The following is a 19910-nucleotide window of genomic DNA, read 5'->3' on the forward strand; positions in this document are numbered from 1 at the left end:
GCTGTGTTGACTGGGACCTCTCATTGCGCAATTCGACTCGATGGCACATTTTGATATGCTGGGTTCGAGTCGAGATGCACAATGTTGACGAACCGAAAATTATGACAACTAATTTATTCCTTACCTTTGCCTTATACTCTCAAACAGATCAACTTCCGGAACGTGCAGATTGCCAAACTGAAGGAACAAATCCGAGAGTTGGAAACCTCGCTCGAATCGTTGTCGGATTGCATCGCAGAGAAGGAGGAGATGATCAAGTGCCTGCGCGAAAACAACGATGAACTGCAGCGTTTCATCGAGGAGAGCCGCTTCAAGCAGAACGGCCCTCTGGCGGAGAACTTAAACACCTCTTTCGATGGAATGGTGGACATAAGTTCCGGTGGTAGCAGCAACGGGACAGGGAAAAGCTACAGTATTACCCCGGAGAATATGGCCCACGCTGTGGTAGATTTACAATTGAAGGAGAGGGAAGCGGAGAACTGTCTGCTGAAAAGATCGTTGGAGATGATTGAGCAGGAGAAAGTTAGGGTTTCCGGCTTGGTTGGGAACTTTTTCCGTCTCTACGGAGATGCAATCGGAACGATGCCGTACGGAAGTGCGAATCCACAGGACGTTGGATTTGTGGAGAAAATGAACATCTTCAAGGCGTGCTACGAAACGCTATTCGAGGAACTGGGGAAGTTCAAGGAAGGTAAGGAGATGCTGGAAGCGAAAAGCGACGCACTTGAAGAGGATGTTAGGCAGTTGAAAACGGAGCTGGTGGCTCGGACGGAGGTGCTGGAAAAGCTAGAAAGGTATTCGGTGGATATCGAGAGGCAGCTGGAGTTGACGAAAAAGACCGCCAACGAGTATCAACGAAAAATCAGCATGTTGGACGAAGATTTGAATAAGCAAAAGCGAGATTTGTTGAAACTGATCTCGGAGAAAGATACGCTAGGAAAAGAGAACCTTACGTTGAATGTGGAGTTCAATAGTTTGAAAGGTGAATACGAATCGTTGACGACAAAGATCGACTACTTGATGTTGTCGCTGAACGAAGACTACGAAGGTAGCGATTATTCTTCATGGTTTGACAAGATGGATGATCTAAAATGTCACTTGCGTACGTTGAAGGAGGACAAGGAACGTCTAACGGCGATGAATATGAAAATCACTATGGAGAAGGTAACACTGGAAAAGGATATCAGCGTCAAGGAGATCCAGCAGAAGGAGATGAAGGAACATTTGGAGATCAGAGAGAAAAAACTAGAGCAATTGAACATTCAGTTGTCGGATTGCGAAACCTCGTTGGAGGAGAAAGATAAACAGGTTGCTTCGTTGGAAAGTTTGAAAGCCGATCTCGAAGAGAACATTCAAAGCTTGTCTGCAGAGCTTGTGGATACGCAATGCAAACTGAGCGAGGTGTCCGATGACTTCCAGTCGTGCGAGGAAACCCTTAAGAACGTTAGAGATGAGTTGGCTTCACGGGATCAAGAGTTAATGAGCGCTAATCATGCTATCACAGAGCTGCAAACCAATGTGGCAAATCAGCAAGATGAGGCTATTAACGAGAAAGAGTATTTCCAAACTAAACTCACCGAAATACAACAGAGTTTATCGGAAACAAACGATTTGCTTCAAACGACTACCGAAAGTTTGGACCATGCAAACCAAGAAATTCGTAAAATATCTGATGATTTAAATCGTGTTCAACATGAAAAGCTTGCTTTGGAAGAAGTTCTCTCAGACCAGCGTAATGAGTCGAACAAGAATATCGAAAGGGTGCATAACCTAGAGGCAGAGGTACAGAACATGCAGCAGCTACTTGACAAACAAACCGAGGAGTCAATGGAAGTGCAACAACGCCTTAATGACCAAATTGTGGATCACCAGAATCAGTTCGAAGTTGCACGAAAGGAGCAATGTATTCTATCCGCTGCAAATCAGTCACTCCTTAGTGGTTTAAAATTGATTCAGGACAAAATCCGTCAGCTAGAGGATCAGTACGTTGGCAAGATAGACAACCTCGAAGCGAAGCTAGGAGAATTCGCGGCGTTACTTGCCAAACTATCCACCTGCCAGTTCAAAATGCGTCTGGAGAAAACTCAATTGGAGGATAACCTTGAAAAGGTAACACGGCAATTCAATGCGTTGCAGGCGGAGAATAATAAACTCCTTGAAGCAGAGCACACGTTGCAGAAGAATGTTCATGAGCTACAAATCGAAAAGTGTGCTATAGAAGAAAGAAGTATCGATCTGAAGGAGCAACTTACTAAGTTGGAAGTGGAACTCGGTTCCAATGGCAACAGAATCAAAGAACTTGAAGAATGTTGTGCCGAAAGCGAAAAAGAGAAGAACCAATTGATCGATTATGGAAAACAACGTGAAGCTGAGCTCAAACAGCAGATCGAAGATGCTTCAGTGAACTCGGAAAAATTACAACAAAATATCCATCAGATTAACCAATCTCAGACCGATCTTCAACAGAAATTCAACGAGAAGCTGGAGCAGTTCAAGAGTGTATCTGACGAACGTGATGAGATGGAAGTTAAGTGTGCACGGCTAGAGGTCGATCTGAAGGAGCTTCAGGCAGATTTGGAAGAACAGAAACAACTCACGGCTCAGGGCTGCAATGAGAAGACTATGCTCGAGAGTCAACTGATAGAAGTGCGTGCAGAATTGCTTCAACTGGAGCAGCACAAATCAGATTTGGAAGGCAGTTTAATGGAAAACATTGCAACGCTTGAGGAACGCACCGAAACCGTTTCACGACTCTGTCGAGAGAAGGAACTGTTGGAAGAGAAGATCCAAGAGTTGGCAACAGTGCTTGCGAACGTTCGGCACACTAAATCCACCATGCAACGAACGCTGGAAGAAGAACAGGAAAAATCGGAAGAGCTGTCAAGTCAGATCGAGGATCTGAACACAAAACTTTTGGCAGTCGCGGAAGAACTCGCTCAAGTTGCCCAAGAGAAGGAAGAACTTCAAAATAGGCATAATGTTGTTGAAGCAGAGAAACAAGAACTTGTAGAGAAGGTTGAAGAATTGGCAGAATCGATCGCAATGGCGGAAGAAGATCGAGATACGTTGCGCGAGGAGAAATGTCGACTGGAAGCAGAGGTCGAGCGTATCGATCACGATAAAGGATCGCTGGACGAACAATGCGGAAAGTTGCTCAAGCAACTGTCGAAAGAGCGCGAGGAAGCTGCCACTGAGAAAATGCAGCGAGAAGAAATCATTTGTAGTGCAAACAAGGAACGTGAAGAGTTACTGAAACAGCTAAAAACGATCGAAGAAGATCGAAGTATTCTGAATGAAAAAGTGGCGGAATTGGAGGAGACAAAGAAGGGGCTAGAAGGGGCGCTCTGTGATAAAGGTATTGTAGAAAGTAAGATTGCTGAGTTATCGAAATTGGTAGAAGAATTACGATCGGAGAAGACCAATGTTGAAATCTTGAACATTAGATTGTGCGAAGAACAAACCTCCAACACGCAGGCTATAGCAGAACTGAAAGCAAGCTTGACCTCTTTGGAAGAGGTCAAGGTAAGTCTCCAGAATCAAGTTTCATCAGTCGAAGAAACAAACAAAAAGTTGGAGAAAAATATTGGAGACTTATCGAAGGATCTGCAGGCATCAAATCTGGAGGTTCAGACTTTGGATGCTAAATCTAAGCGATTGTCGAATGATTTGGCTCAGTCGAAAGATGAAGCAAAGAAACTTACTGCCGAGATCGAAGAAACAACTAACCAACTAGCAGAAGCGAAAGAAGCTTTACAAATAAAAGAACGCGAATCGGCCATGGTTTCGGAAAAACTTCACGACCGTACTAAAGACCTGGAGTTGGTCCAACACCAAAAACAAGAAGAGATCCTGCAACAATCGATGAATATTAAAACTATTCAAACAGAACATCAAGAAACTGCAAAACAATTGCAACGTGCTCTAGAAGATTTATCAACTTTGGAAGCTAAGGTTCAACAAATGAACGACGAGTTGAACAGTCGAACGCAGCAGTTGGAAGATGTTGAACAAGAGTTACAAATGAAAGAGGAAGAAATTCGATTCACAACTGAGTCGTTAGCAGCTTCAGAAGCAAAGTGCTCTGAATTAAGTATTACTATAGATCAACTCAATGAAACGAGGAATTTGCTCGATGTACAAATTCAGAAGCTGCAAGATGATCTGACATGTGAACGGGAACTTTGTCAGTCAATGCAACAATCGTCAGAAGTTATGAAAGAAAGTCTTTGTGAAGTCAAGGAGTCCAAAGCCCGCCTCGAAATACAGCTGCAAAATCTTGAAACCGATCGAATGGCCGCCGAGGCTGTCAATGAACAACTTGTTCAACAACTATCCGACCTGAAAGTACAAGTTGCCAAACAGCAGTCCTCCATCGATGCCAAGGACACGGAAATTACCCAACTGACAGATGGCTTGGAAAAGGTCAAACGCATCCAGTTGCAGCTGGAAGAAAAGGTTACCGATTTTGAATCGGTTGTCACCGAAAAGGATGAGGTCGAAACGCAGCTGATTAAGTTGCAGAATGAGCTGGAGCTTGTACGCGACGACAAGAGAAAACTCGAATCTGAGTTGGATACGGTAAGAGAAGAGAAAGCCGACGTAGATCGACGGTTGGTTCAGCAACTGCAGGATTACGATACAATCAACGAGGCATATCTGAACGAGCGCGATGGCAACAAGGAACTGTTGGCGAAACAGCAGGAGAAGGAAAAGCAGCTTCAAGAGTTGCTTGAGGAGAATGATCGTTTAACAAGAGCTCAAGAAAATTCATCGTCGTTGTTGGCAGCTAAAGAGAAACGGGTGATTGAACAGGAGAAACAGATGGAGAAATTGAAGCGTGAAATGGAGAACCTGTTCGGTAAGAATCAACAGATGGATTCGTTGACGCATGATTTTATGCAGCTAAAGATGGAGAAGTCTGAGTTGGAAGCCAAGAAGGAAGAGCTGAACGAAGCAATCGAACAAAAGGAGATCGAAGAGAAGGCGATGCAGGAGAATATGAATCATCTGAAGGAGAGCCTGAAGATGAAACAACAAGAGCTCGATTCGCTGCATTCGGATGTGACGTCTTTGAAGGAAACGCTCCACACATTGAAGATCGAAAACAGCAAATTGAAGTCCACACATGAACTCCATCAAACGAGGATGCTCAATTTGGAGCTGAAGAACACCGAGCAAAGCAAGAAAATTGAAAAATTAGAGGAATCATTAAATAAGACCGAAATCAGCCACCTGGAGGATAACTCGAAAGCAACTTCCCTGTTGAAGCAATTGGCAAAGTACAAAGAGTATGAGGCGAAGGTGACCGAGCTGGAAGAGCTGCATCAGAAAGAGCGTGAGATTAACGAGAAGTGCAACATGGACAACGACATTCTGCGGGCGAAGCTTATGAAGCACAGGAAAACGACCGAAGATAAGGAACAAGAGTGGAAACAGGAACGCCAATCGCTCGTTCAGAAGCTGAAGGACGTGGGCAAAGATGCGGATGATAAGGTGAAGGAAGTTCGGATCGAGTATGAAGGCAAACTGGAGAAGATGAAGGATAAAATGGTGAGTATTTTTCTGTTTTTAAGTATATTGTGCAAGTGCTTCATCCTCAGTTATCTGCTAGCAGCAATAGTAGTCATTGAACATCTGGAATTAGTTATTTCATTCCCCATTCAAGTACATTTTCATTGCATGGTAGTCTTACTGTAGATCCCAGTTAAGTCATTTCGTGAAACTTGTAGTAACCATCACGTCTTTGACTCTCTCTTCTTCCTTCCAGATGATTCAATCTACTATTGTGTCTAGTACTAGTGACGATCATCCTGAGGGTGAAGCTTCTTTACCGCAAACGGCATCGGAAGCTGCTATTGTTCCTAGCGAACCTGTAGCTGTTGCAGCTTCTGAAGAAACGTTGAATCGTCATTCCTCTCTGCTAACGACCAACGTACTATCTTCTACAAACTCGGGTGGAAGTCGTTGGAGGCGAGCGTTTTTCAAAATAATCAAATATCCTCTGATGGTTATTGTTGTCAATATATTGCTGATCGGATACATTAGACGATCGTTGAATGATGCTGATTTGGAGATCAATATCAAACCTGCCGTACCACCGTTCCACTGACGAGTGGAATATTTTGTATAATAGCTTTATATAATTGTTTTATATTTATTGCATGACTGATTTTTAAGTTTTATTAGAATAATGTTGTACGATTCTACAAAATATGGTAAAATATACAAATAACTTGATACGTTCATTTCTTTAATGGTATGCATTTGCCCGGAATAAGGCAAAAGAGTAGATAACTCCTTCTTTAGAAGTATGCATTTGCCCGGAAGAGGGCAGAAGACTAGATGACTAATTCAAAAGAACGCATTCGCCCGGAAAAAGTCGAAGCGTATACGATTTCTTTTCTACCCGTGGGATCGGAATAAGACAAATGATTCCATCTTTTAAAGCACACAATTTCTCCTTATAAAGCTTGAAAGAATTCTAATGAGTAAATCATTCGTCCATTCGAAGCACGCATTTGCCTGTAAAATAGCCAATAAGTACATTATTTTTTCATTTAAATCACGAATTTACCCGAAATTAGTCGAAAAATAATTACTCCTTGGAACACGCATATACCCAGAATAAGGCATGATTTGTAAAGCACTATTCTACCAAGAGTTTATATAATTATTTTTTTTATTTTCTATGTCAAATGGTTTTTATGTTTAGGTTTTATATATTTTGACTCATTATGCCATCTGGGATAGCCCCATTTTCCCGACTGATATTTGCAAAACAGATTCGACAGGATCTTCCGAAGAATGTTCCTGAAAATACCAATAATTTTTTTGAAAATTCCATCCGACGAATTTCCCTTGAAAACCGATAATACTCTCGTTAAAATCCTAAGCAATATTCCGTGATATTTTTTTGTTAAATATCTTGGCTGTGCATATGCACAGCATATGTTTCGAAATGGACAAATTGATATGAAATTTGCGAAAAAGAATCCACGTGTCTTGGAGGGACTCGAACCCTCAACCTCCTACTCTCTAGATAGGCGTGATAACCCCTACACAACAAGACCACTTAAAGGTCTCGTTTGCGGAGAAGCCATCAGAATCCGAGTACCAACCTCCACCGCGGTTAGCTCTCTTTTTTGCAAATTGAATATCTTTCGGATGCTTGATTTGTCCAATCTCCACATGTGCTTTACTGTTGTATATCCACAGTCAAGCGAGTGCACATTGTTTATTTAACGAGAGGATCGCACTCCATGCCCAGATATTTAACAAAAAAATGGTTTTCGTACGGCCGAGTTGCCGAATAATATGCAATTAATTGTAATCAAGTGTCGGTCTTTCACCGTCATTAGTCGTCTGAGTACACGTGACCGCTTACGTAAGGCAATCAAACTCGTCAAATGCTTTAGCCAAGCAAGCCTTTGGCACAGCAGAGTGCGATTGATTCGCATTCTATACCATCCCGCGCAGTCCGTTGCTGGGGGGCATGGAGTGCGATCCTCTCGTTCAATAAACAATGTGCACTCGCTTGACTGTGGAATAAAGGTTGCATGAAGAAGAAGAAGTCTAAGGATAATATGGTCGGGGTTCAGCCAAATCACACCAAGCGCCAACGAAAAATTACCGATTTTTCTGCTCAAACTTTCGTTTAACAGATTTAATTGATCGCAATTCGTATCGGATGTCCCTCAATCGCATTACAGAGGATATCCTTCTGCTAATGTACGCTTAAATTGATATGAAATTATTTCCGTTGTCCTTGTACGAGCAAAATATCACAAGTCAATCGAAAAGCCGCTTGGTGCGGTTTGGCTGAACCCCGACCATATTTGAAAAAAAAAAAACAAATGCACGAGGAAACATACGGAAAGTTTTTTAAAATTCTTCTCAAAAATTTTAGGAGCAATATGATTAAAAACGGTTAGCAGTATCGGACTGGACTTTCCTTCTACTGCATAATAAACGCAATTTTTCGATTTCAAATTTTATTTTGTGATATCACACTTGTATGAGAAAAGTCAAACCCCGTACTGCTTTCCGTTTTAAATCAAACCTTCTAGACATTCCACTAAAAGAGCTTAAAATAAGCGGCCGTTAGCGCTCGTAAGATGCTGTAGATGACCACAATTATCATTCAATTTTGACAATTTAGGGATGCCTGGACCGGAAATTTAATATTGTTTCACAGTATGTTTACAGGCCCGGCTAAGGTCCTTCGAGAAATAAGTTTATCAGAATCAGAATGAAAACAAACATTAATGTCCTTCTCATTTACCGAAAAATTAGGGTAACGAACTTGATTTGCACCCCTACATATTTTGGACCCTCCTGTTGACATTTTATTGATATCTGAACCGCTGCTGAATCCCGCATGGTCTTTATGCAAATAAAATTGCTGCGAATGTGTTTAACTAGTTTCATGTGCGAAAATAACGATATTTGGATGAAATGTTGATGTTTCTCTTCACTGCGAAAAAAAGAAAACGCGTGGACTGTACTTGATGTATTTATTTCGACTGACTTTGAAAAAGAAAAAATAACAATAATAATAAAAAGTGGAATGTTATTCTGGACAGCGTTGCCAAATGCACCGATTCGACGAAACATCCTCCCGCGCCATTGGATTTCCGGGAAATCAATACTACGTATCCGCCTTCTCCCTGTCGTCCAACGGAAGCAGTGCAATCTTGGCTGTTGATCTCTTATAAACCCCTACTGGCGTCTTCACAGTTACTACTCGCGTTACTGCATCTGGACCTGGGTGCGTGTCCAGCACTCTGCCAAGTTTCCACTGCATAGGAGGGACGTTATCTTCCTTGAGTACCACCAAATCACCAACTTTGACCTCGGTGTGCTGTTTGGACCATTTGCGGCGCTGTTGCAATTCGGACAAATAGTCTGTGGACCATCGTCTCCAGAAGTCAGCACGCATCTTTTGAATATGTTGCCACCTAGACAATGTTCCGGGTTTGAGGTGATCATACGACGGCTCGGGAATAGCTGTGAGAGGACGGCCAATTAACAAGTGACCGGGTGTTATAACGTTGTAGTCGTCTGGGTCTGCTGTTTGCGGTACAAGAGGTCGTGAATTTAGTATCCCTTCAATTTGCGTCAAGAGTGTGTTACATTCTTCTTCGGTTAGCTTCGCATCTCCCGCAGTGCGCTTGATTAGGTATTTAGCCGATTTTACGCCAGCCTCCCATAAGCCACCCAGGTGTGGCGAGCGAGGAGGGATAAAGTGCCAATTAATCTCCTTGGGCAGGCAAAACTCTTGAATGGCTTCCAAGGTTAACTCTTGTCTCAGTAGATTGTAGAGTTCGTGAAGCTCTGAATTTGCCCTGCGAAATTTGTAGCATTATCGCTGTACATGTCTGTTGGAATGCCGCGTCGGGCAACAAATCGTTGCAAAGCTGCTACGAATGCTGCCGTCGTTAAATTAGAAACAAGCTCAATGTGAATGCATTTGGTGACCATGCATACAAATAACGACACATATGCCTTACAGTACACTGGCTTGCGCGGATTTCCCTTGCGCACAAAAATTGGCCCAGCAAAGTCAACGCCCGTTCGCTCAAATGGAAGAGCCTGGGTTACCCTGCAATGGGGTAAATCTCCCATGAAAAGTTTAGTCTCTGGAGGATTGACTCTCAAGCAGCGTAGACATTTTCGTAGTTGTTTGCGAATCACACTTCGTCCATTGAGTATCCAGTATCGCTGCCTTAAAACCGAAAGAGTTCCACTCGGGCCAACGTGTAGATTTTCATCATGGGTAGCTTGAATTAGTATTTCCGTGACGTGATGATCGGCTGGTAGTATTGCCGGACACCGTTGCTCATATGATACGTTCGCATGTTTGATTCTTCCGTTAACCCGTAGTATGCCACTACTGTCGACCCATGGATTGAGGCTTCGTAGTCTTCCGATGTATCTTTCATTTGTGCCTTGCTTCTTTCGAACTTCATGAATATCTTGTAGTAGTCGTTGTTGTTGCATCACGTAAACTATAGCTTGCAGCGATGATCGTAGTTCAGCAACAGTAGGACGTACTTCTTGTGCCGTATTAGGGAATCGTTTACGAGCTCGGTTGACAAAGCGAATCACATAGGCGAATATTCGTTGCAATTTTCGGAACGAACTGAACCTTTTGAAGATTCGATCGTACTCTAGCTGACCACCGCAGCAACCTTCACTTCCGGAAGATCAATCACCTCCTGTATTGTTTCTTCTTCGTAGTTGCATTGCTGCAGAAACTGTGGTCCATGCCACCAGAAGGAATTTCCAATCAAGTTTTCCGGATAGAGACCGCGTGAAACAAGGTCCGCAGGATTGTGATTTGTGGGCACGTACTTGTACTCGTAGGTTGGTCTAGGTGTAAGTTCTTGAACGTGTGCCACTCGATTAGCAACGTATGTGTTCAGCTGGTTAGGAGATTTCGTCAGCCATCCTAGTGTGATTGTAGAATCCGAATACAATACTTTACGATCGAATTTCATCTTTAGAGCTTCGACGACCCTTGTCACCAGCCTTGACATCAAACGAAAGCCGCATAGTTCGAGCCTTGGTATTGTAGACTTTGGTGCCAAATGAGATTTACTGACGAGCAGATGAACTTCAACAGTGTTGTCCGCAAGAATACTTCGCACGTAGACGCATGTGCCGTAGGCTTCCTGCGACGCATCTGAAAACGAGTGTAATTCCAATGCAATTCGGCACGGCGCGATGACTCGACGATCGATTCGTAGATCCATCAATGTTTGTAAACCTTCACGGAACTTGTTCCACTTCACCACGATGTCATTGCTGAGTTCTTCGTCCCATGACACTTTGCTTCTCCACAGCTGACGCAATATGAGTTTAGCAGTGACACAAACCGGTGCCTGTAGACCCAATGGATCAAAGGATTTGGCAATTTCAGACAAAATGTATCGTTTCGATACCGGCTGCGTTAGCTGAGTGGGGGCTATCCGAAACAACAGTTTGTCACTTGTAGGGTTCCATAGTATGCCAAGGGTCTTAATCATGTCGTTCACGCCATTTAGTTCGTATGACACTCGTTGCTCTCTTCGATCTTCTGGTATGTTATCGAGGAATTCGACAGAATTTGAGCACCATTTGTGCAGTTGAAATCCACCCTTGTCTAGTACCTCCTCCAATTCTACGCGAGCCAACAGCAATTCCTCCAGTGTATCGGCACCCGAAAGTGCATCGTCGATGTAAAAATCATTTTTTATTATTTTGGCAGCGCGCGGGTAGGATTGTACTTCATCGTGTGCTAATTGGTTCAATGTGCGGGTAGCCAAATACGGTGCTGATGCCGTCCCATAAGTGACGGTCAATAGTTCGAGTGTCTTGCATTGTTCTGTAGGATCTGATCGCCATATTATGCGTTGGAATTTAGTATGCTCGTCGTGCACTCGAACCATACGGTACATCTTAGAGATGTCAGCCGTGAATACGAAGGCGTGTGTTCGGAACCGGAGCACTATATCGATGAGCGGATCTTGAATGGTAGGGCCCACCATCAAAGTATCATTCAAGGACAGACCGGAACTTGATGGTGCAGAAGCATCGAATACTGTTCTTAGCTTGGTTGTAGACGAACTTGGCTTGAGTATAGCGTGGTGGGGTAGGTAGAATCCACCAGCCTCTTCTTCAGATGAATCGATCTCTCGGCAGTGACCTAATTGCTTGTATTCTTCCATAAACGCACAGTAAGCCATCTTGAGTTCAGCGTCTTTGGCAAATTTTTTCTCAAGGTAAGAGAATCGGAGTAGAGCGTGCTGCTTCGAGTCGCCAAGTTGACTCACATTGTCACGGAAAGGGAGCTTCACTGTGTAACGACCACTTGCGTCGCGACTGTAGGTTTGCTGATAGAACTTTTCACACGCCGTCTCTTCAACTGACAAACTTGAAGCGGTTGGTACCGCCTCGGATTCCCAAAAACGTTCGACGAGATCGTTTAAATCCGCTTCCCGTACCACAACGTTGCAGCGGTTCACATCGTACCTCCTGCTAGTAGTGTCGGCTAGACCACCAACCACCCAACCAAACACTGTCTCCTGCACAAACGGCAAATTCTCGGCTAGTTTGACTCTACCCGATTTCAGGAGACCAAAGAAATGGCCAACACCAATCAGCATGTCCACCCGCTGAGGACGGTGGAAGTCCGGATCAGCAAAAATCATTTCGGATGGTATTGGCCATGTGGTAATATCGATGTACTTTGCTGGTATTATCCCAGTGATTTTGTTGATCACCAGACACTCAATGATACTTGTGTAGTTGTAGTTACGTGCTTGCACGTTGACGTGTACCAAGGTCGTGACCCGACTCGCTGTACCATCCACACCTGTCATTTCAACGTTGACATTTTGACGCTTCAATCGTAGTAGAGAAGCGAGTTTTTCCGTTAGCAGGTTTACTTGCGAGCCACAATCTAGCAGAACGCGGCACGGCTGAGCTCTTCCGCTATCATCATATACATTCACAACCGCGGTGCAAAGCAGCGCCTGTTGCTGGTGAATTGTGCAAGAAGCACTGATAGCGTTCGTAGTAATAGGCGTCATAGAGCCTTCCTTCGATTGTGCCGATGGCACCGTAGTAGCAGTCTGTTCGGCAGCGACAACCATAGACGTAGAGTTCACATGTAGAGTAGAGTGGTGTCGCTTCTTACAAACCTTGCAGGACATGGTAGAGGAGCAATGTGCAGTGACATGCCCCTTCCGCAAACAGTTGTAGCAAACTCCGTGTTGCTTTGCCTTCTCGTAGCGTTCTTTCGGATTAAGTTTGAGAAAATCCCCACACTGATGGTTAGGATGGGATTTTTCACAGAAATTACACCGATACTCGATGGATGTTGCCAGAGATGCTGCTTTCAGCGGAGGAATTTTCGTGGTTGCGATGCTGCTGAACTTTTTGGGCTTGCTTGTTGGCTCGATTCGCTCCAGCACTTGACTCCGGGAAGTGAGGAACTTGATTGTGTCTGAATACTGGGGAATGTCGCCATGATCGATGCTGCTTTCCCACAATTTTCTCGTCTCTAAGTCGAGCTTTGACGCCAGGATGCTGACGACAATTATATCAGATAGTCCGTCCATTTCAAACTCATAGAATTCGAGTGCATCCACGTGCCGCTTACAAGTGTCAACTAGCTCCCGTAGCTGCTTGCCACTTTCGGATGTCATTGATTTGAGGCCAAGAATGCCACTGACGTGAATGTCGACAATCTTCCTTTTATCTTCGAAGCGTGCTGTTAGATGTTCCATGGCAGCTGCAAAATTGCCGTCGTTGATTGTCTGTTGATCGATTGTTCCGGAAGCTTCGCCCACCAAACATTTGTCGAGGTGGTAAAGCTTCGTCGCATCCGATTCGCCACCGTGCTTGCTCATGACATCCGTGAAAATTGCCTTGAATTTGAACCAGTTTTCTGGTTTTCCATCAAACGTGGGCAGTGGAGTGTGTAATGGAGCGGATTGTACTCGAACTGGTTGGGATTGCACCGGAGCTGTTTGGACGATCATTTGAGAGTGATGCTTTCCTTCTTGTTTCGCTCCTTCCAGCAATCTGCACACCCTGGTTCGAACATCGTTGTAAAGCTCCTCGAATTCAACGTATTTATCTTCCTGCTCCGTAGCATGAACAGGCGAAAGTGCGTAAATTTTGTTCTGGAACTGGTTGAATTCGTCGTAGGCAGCGTCAATCGTCTTCAACTGGGTGCGCAACAAAAACTCATCAGGAACTGTTTCCGATTGTTCGTGCCGGAACAGAACATTTCTGATCCGTGTAATTTTGCCCTTGACGGCTCCGCGTTGTAGAACAGTTGCTTGAAATTCTTCCGCCATTTTCTTTTTCTGTTGCTGGCGTTCCCCGATTGGCGTGCTAAACACTTCCACTTTATTTTCCGGTTTCTTCACGGGAGTTGACGACATTTACCCATCCATTCGACCGGTGGGTCCTTCCGCGATTGTGACGACCGAAACCACTTCGAAATCCGGCGATGTAGGACCAAAATGTTTCTCTTCACTGCGAAAAAAAGAAAACGCGTGGACTGTACTTGATGTATTTATTTCGACTGACTTTGAAAAAGAAAAAATAACAATAATAATAAAAAGTGGAATGTTATTCTGGACAGCGTTGCCAAATGCACCGATTCGACGAAACAGTTGATAAAATCAATTTTTTCCAGAAGGCAAGCGTTACCATGCGTTACGCTTCAAAGCATACATCATTGAATATCTCAGAACGAACACAATCAGCTCATGTTGAAATTGTAAATTTAAATCGCTGCAATCTTCTCATTGATGCATGTCAATCGAAAGATAAGACTTTGATTTAGCTCAAATGAACTGTGCAAATTGAAAATTCATTTTTGGACAGACTATGTCCAAAATATGTTGCACTCTAAAACGAAGAATATTTTCTTTTCAGGTAGGAGGAAAGACGGCTTTGGCAGGTTTTGTTCTATTATTGTCAGGGGGATTTTTGTCGACCAAATTCAATGAAATTTGGCCACAATATTCTTTGACATGCAAAGAATGTTGACCCAAAATTTGAGCATAGTCAGTCATATAAAACCCCCCTGCCAATAATAGAATAAAACCTCCCAAAGCCGTCATTCCCCCTAGTTAAAAATCTCAGCGATTTATAAACATCCGATGCCCATTTCAAACTTCCTTTTCAAAAATTTCATCTATGAAATTTTGTGATTTTAGCCTGTATCACACGTCTCATTTGAAAGATATAAGCGGATATAGCACTTCCTCTAGGGATCCAAAATGCAACATTTACCCTAAACTTGAAAGTGCCAGTTCGAAGATTTAAAAAATACCCAGTCTTAAAAAGGCTGGTGCACCTCCCAAAACCATTAAAACGTAAATCTATCAAAAGTAATCTTGCCCTGCAAGCAGGGTTATACGATAATTATTGAACTGCCTCTATGAGATATGAGACAGCAACTACTTTTCAGTTGACGAACTCAATTCATCTATTAGACCTTGACGCATTAACTGTTTGGTTACAAACTTGAGCTCACTATAATGTGGGCGTCGAAACTAAGATAAATTAATCTACTTAGGACCAACTTCTTCCCCTCCGCTTATCTCTTAAACGGTGCTTAACCATACGTTTAAACTGGGTTTACCGCCTAAGCGGGGTGAAGAAATCGGCTCTTAGGGCCAATTTCTTCACCTCCTCTTAGGCGCTAAACCAGGTTTAAACGTATGGGTAAGCACCTCTTAAGAGTTAAGCGAAGGTGAAGAAATTGGCCCTTTGTCATTGTACGTGTTATCGACAGGTGTTTTATGAAACACTATTGGAACCTTTTTGCTTTACATTTGATCTCATCCAACTGGAATTGGATGTCGTATTGTGGATAAGATTTTGCTTTAAACTGGACCATTTGTGTGTTGACAGAATAATAGTTTTTTGAAGCATAATGGACATAGCGTTAAAGTCATGAGACTAAAAATAATAACTATCGAGCTGCCAATGATCATGCACCGGAAAAAAGTTCGACGAGGTACCTAACCATACTGCTCATGTCGCAAATGTGTAACATTCGACTTTTGGTTTATTATGAGTTCATCTTAAGAATCCTAAGTAACCTAAGAATAAAATCAGATTAGTAGTGATTCAAATTGTTCTGCTGCATTTAATTTTAATATGAATCTGAAACATGCATTCTCCCAGCAGCTGCCTCAGATTCATTTAAGTTCAGATTCAAAAGCTCAAAACTGTTGCACAGCTTTGTTCTATTTTCTGCAGATTGTATCACGAGATTCAAATTTTGTCTGTTTTGGCGATTAAACGCGTTATTTTAACTACGGAATTTGGATCAATGCACTTTGCAATTACGCCGCAATTCTGAGCAACAAAATAAATATTTTTTTTTATTTAAACAAAATTTAAACATGAACAGAAAACTGCTGGAGATACCAGCGTTTTTTTTTTGCTTCAGATTCCAACGAGAATAGTGTTCTTAAATTTGGAGGAAAAATAAATCACTGCTGATCAATTAGTTAATTGGTTTGCAGTCTTATTTTTTCTTCTTGCAAAAATTTGTTTTTTTTACAGAACAATGCATTAGAAATTAAAGGCCCACTCTTTACCACAATGCCAAATATTGTCTATGCGAGTCATCGCTGGAACGTCGCTGAACCGTCGCGTTGCTCAACCAGCGAGCGCTTTCCAGTTTGGTGCTGCGGCGACGCATTAAATTTGCCTGCGTCGCTGGAGCACTTACTGGAAAGGGTCACCAGCGACCAGCGACGTTTCAGTCGAGCGACGTAGTTGAGACAAGTTCATACATGTTCTTGATTTCATCTGTATCGACAATATTTGTCAAATTCCTTCAGACATCTATCAAGCCGTTAAGATATCGACATAGGTATCAGGCAGACTTGACAAATTTGTTGTTATTAATAATTTGGTATTTGTTACTGTGACAAATACAGTGCTGATAACTTTTGCGCTATAACGAAACATGTATATCTGAAATTAACGAATCAGCTATAGAGATAATTGCAATACATTAATGAAACATATTTTATTCGAATTAAATTTCATCTCGAGCGATATTGTCGCATGCGTCACTGTGTTCCGTGCTCAAAGCCACTGCTTGACAGCTAGCACCAAGTTTAGCACTAAGTTTTCGGCTTCAATCATATTTTATGCAGATGACAGCCGTTTCAGGGGGCTGGTTTAAACGAGCGGTTACGAAAATTGCTGAACTTCCTTGTGTTGAGCCTCAACGGGGGGAGAATGAATTGTTATGTTTGCGATAAATTTGCATTGAAGAACCCCTTGATATTATCTTGAAATAATTAATTTTCTTGCCTATTTTTATGTATTTCCTGTTTGCCAACCATGCTAACGGGCTTGGTGGTCATATGGCTACCGCTTCTGCCTCATACGCAGGAGGTCGTGGGTTCAATCCCAGGCCCGTTCCATTCCTTCTACTTTGTATCTTTTAATATATTTCTCATGTTCTAGAAATCGCTAGAACTGGAAATGGGCTTTCATACCATTACCATCATCTATCCCTATACCTACAACTTGTTTAGTTCTAGCAGGTAACTGTTAGAATTCGAAATGAGCGTAAAAGTTCGTTTCGGCATCTAATTAGAATACACTACACCACCCTTTCATAACTATCACATTGGCAACCCGTTAACCAAGACGAACCTCTGCCATAAAACCTTGTCCCCAAGATTCCAATAAAATTCCGCAGGTGTTCTCGGCTTGCAGTGGGCGAGTGACTGCATCATCAATTCCTTCCCATCCCCGATGACCGTGAGGACGTGGCCAGCGCCGTTATCGACTATCCAAAATACTAGAGCTCTCGGACTGTGCACATTGAGGTTGGAGAGCAAATCCCATGCTTCCATCTATTGGTTCCCTGTGCAATTGCGATTGTTCTGATCGATCACGGAGTAGCAACTACGAAATGCACGGTCATCATGCTCATGCTCATGCTCATTTCCTGTTTGCCAACCATGCTGTAACAAAAAAGCAGAATAAAGTTAGATCTTGTATAGGACAGACGTGTTCAAGTTTTTTCTCTCGCGAAAACCATTTTTTTTCGTCAACTCATACTGAGTCGCCATAGCTATCGAAGACAGACCATTTAGTCGAAAGTTTATTCGCTGAATATGCGATTTGGCAGGAAAAACATAAGGGCGAAACCCATCTAGCCGAATATGTTGTTTGGCCAAAATTGTTACCAACAGCAGCGAAGGATACCGATACTCCAGCAGGGCAATAAGTTCACAATTGTTTTTATGCCACATGCTGTAAAGCTAAAATTTATCTTTTTTAATATTTACATAAAATAATAAGTAGCCTTATACTCACATCTACGGTTTTTTTCGCTTCGGAACAGGGAACTGAGTGTGCTGTTGCTCTGATTTTATTGCTTCTTTGTAATAGCCGTCAACAAGCACGTCACTGTGAAGCAGAAATCCACCAAAGATTAACAGTCACAAACAATATCGATAGTCCGACAGTTCGGCACATGTTCACAATCGCATCCTCACGTAACAGCCGAAATGGTTGTTTGGTAAAAAGGGCCATTTCGCGAATAAGTCGCTTTTTTTAATCATACGTAAATGTTATTTTCATCTGTTGATCTGTTCAGTTGAACGACAATTTCGGTCAAAATGTATTTACGGCCAAATGATCTGTTAGTGCAAACGACTTTCGCCCAAATTACCGGTTCGGCTGTATGTCCCTTTTGGCCGTGTATCGCTGTCCAAACCATCGGTTAAATATGTTATTCGCCCCAAATGACATTCGAACAAATACACGTAGAGAAAAGTTTCTTAAACTCAATGATATTTTGTATAAAAACAACAAAAATAATTATTGTTCCCGGCTTATTTCTTTTTTCGTTGAATTCCACAATAAATCATATTTGATTGAACGAAATAGTAGTTTGTGCAAATAGTTGCAAAAATATGATTTTTTCAGCACGAGTTGTACGTTTATCCAACGAGGCTTGCCGAATGCGCGTAGCAACCAAAACTGCTGTCTGATTGCAGAAAGAAGCCCAGCCGGTCCAGCGTGCAAAAGTTCGTGGTTCATTTCTCGGATCAGGCGACGTGTGACTGGACTTGCGTCCGGAAAAATCAGCTGGTGCTTCGATTCGTCGGATGTGTTAGCACACCATCATCGGTGTAGATCGGATTGAGATTTCCGATGCGTTTGCAAAGTATTTTAGTTTTCATTCGCTGGATTTCATCTCATAGTTCGATGTGCTGAACCACGCGTACGATGACCATCGTCGACCGTCGAAGTCTTCTGGTGATGCGCTTCTTTGTAGGCTTGGGCGCGTTGTTCGAGAACCGCATTACCCATGCGATTATTCGTTGAATCCGTCGGAAAGAACTGCAGGTTTCAAATATTTCCAGCTGCTCTTCGATGAGCGCCGGCATTGCTGCTACATTGGGCTTCAGTTCCGTTAGATCCTCGTCGAGCACATCATTCACCACCTCAAGACTAGTAACCGGTGAGTTGATATACTTGCAACCAGTCCAGAATAGTTCGCTAACCATAAGCTCGCATGGAAGCATACCTTCTTCTTCTTATTGGCATTACATCTTCACACTGGGACAGAGCCGCCTTGCAGCTTAGTGTTCATTAAGCACTTCCACAGTTATTAGCTGCGAGGTTTCTAAGCCAAGTTACCATTTTTGCATTCGTCTATCATGAGGCTAACTCGATGATACTTTTATGCCCAGGGAAGTCGAGACAATTTCCAATCCGAAAATTGCCTAGACCGGCACCGGGAATCGAACCCAGCCACCCTCAGCATGGTCTTGCTTTGTAGCCGCGCGTCTTACCGCACGACTAAGGAGGGAAGCATACCACGAGATACAATTTCTGCTGATTCGTGTTGGGAACGAACATAATTACAAAGGATCGGAGTTGGCTTGAATCTTGCTTACACGATTACATACGAATGTTTGTAGCTGATAAGGATGATTTTCAACCACGTCAAAACTATTTCATTGTCGGAATATAACTACCACTACCTTTCGTATGTTGATGGTGAGGGCTGGGAGCACCTTGTAGACTGGATGAACGAGTAATAATGATGTGCACAATTCCTTGCGTGGAATCGTAAGTGCTTGAAGTTGTGCCACCTTCGATTTGCTGATAAGCAGTCTGGATTTGACGGTTCCATCATCCATTATGCTTTGGATGTAAACGCAGGCTCCGTATGCCGCATTTGACGCATCTGCAAATCCGTGCAGCTCGTAACAAACAGCATCACGAAACGTTACTTGGCGAGGGATTTTTACCAGCATCAGTTGAGGAAGCGCAGTCTGGAGGTTGTTCCATTCCATTTGTGTTTGGTCGTCAACGGGTTCGTTCCAATCCAGTTTACATTGCCATAAGCGTTGTAC

General features: G+C 42.9%; 1 protein-coding gene across 5 annotated transcripts in view; it reads left to right on the forward strand.

Annotated features, from left to right (window-relative positions):
• Positions 1 to 19910, forward strand: part of LOC134207606 (early endosome antigen 1) — a 61454-nt gene that overhangs the window by 23220 nt on the left and 18324 nt on the right. For 4 of the 5 annotated variants that reach the window (XM_062683318.1, XM_062683321.1, XM_062683320.1 and 1 more), the window contains exon 4: positions 148 to 5550. In XM_062683318.1, the coding sequence (XP_062539302.1) occupies positions 148 to 5550 (5403 nt within the window). Of the gene's footprint in view, positions 1 to 147; positions 5551 to 5767; positions 6238 to 19910 lie in introns of those variants that run through there. The other variant, XM_062683322.1, reaches the window with a different exon arrangement.

This window comes from Armigeres subalbatus, chromosome 1, assembly GCF_024139115.2.
Source record: "Armigeres subalbatus isolate Guangzhou_Male chromosome 1, GZ_Asu_2, whole genome shotgun sequence".
NCBI lineage: Eukaryota > Metazoa > Arthropoda > Insecta > Diptera > Culicidae > Armigeres > Armigeres subalbatus.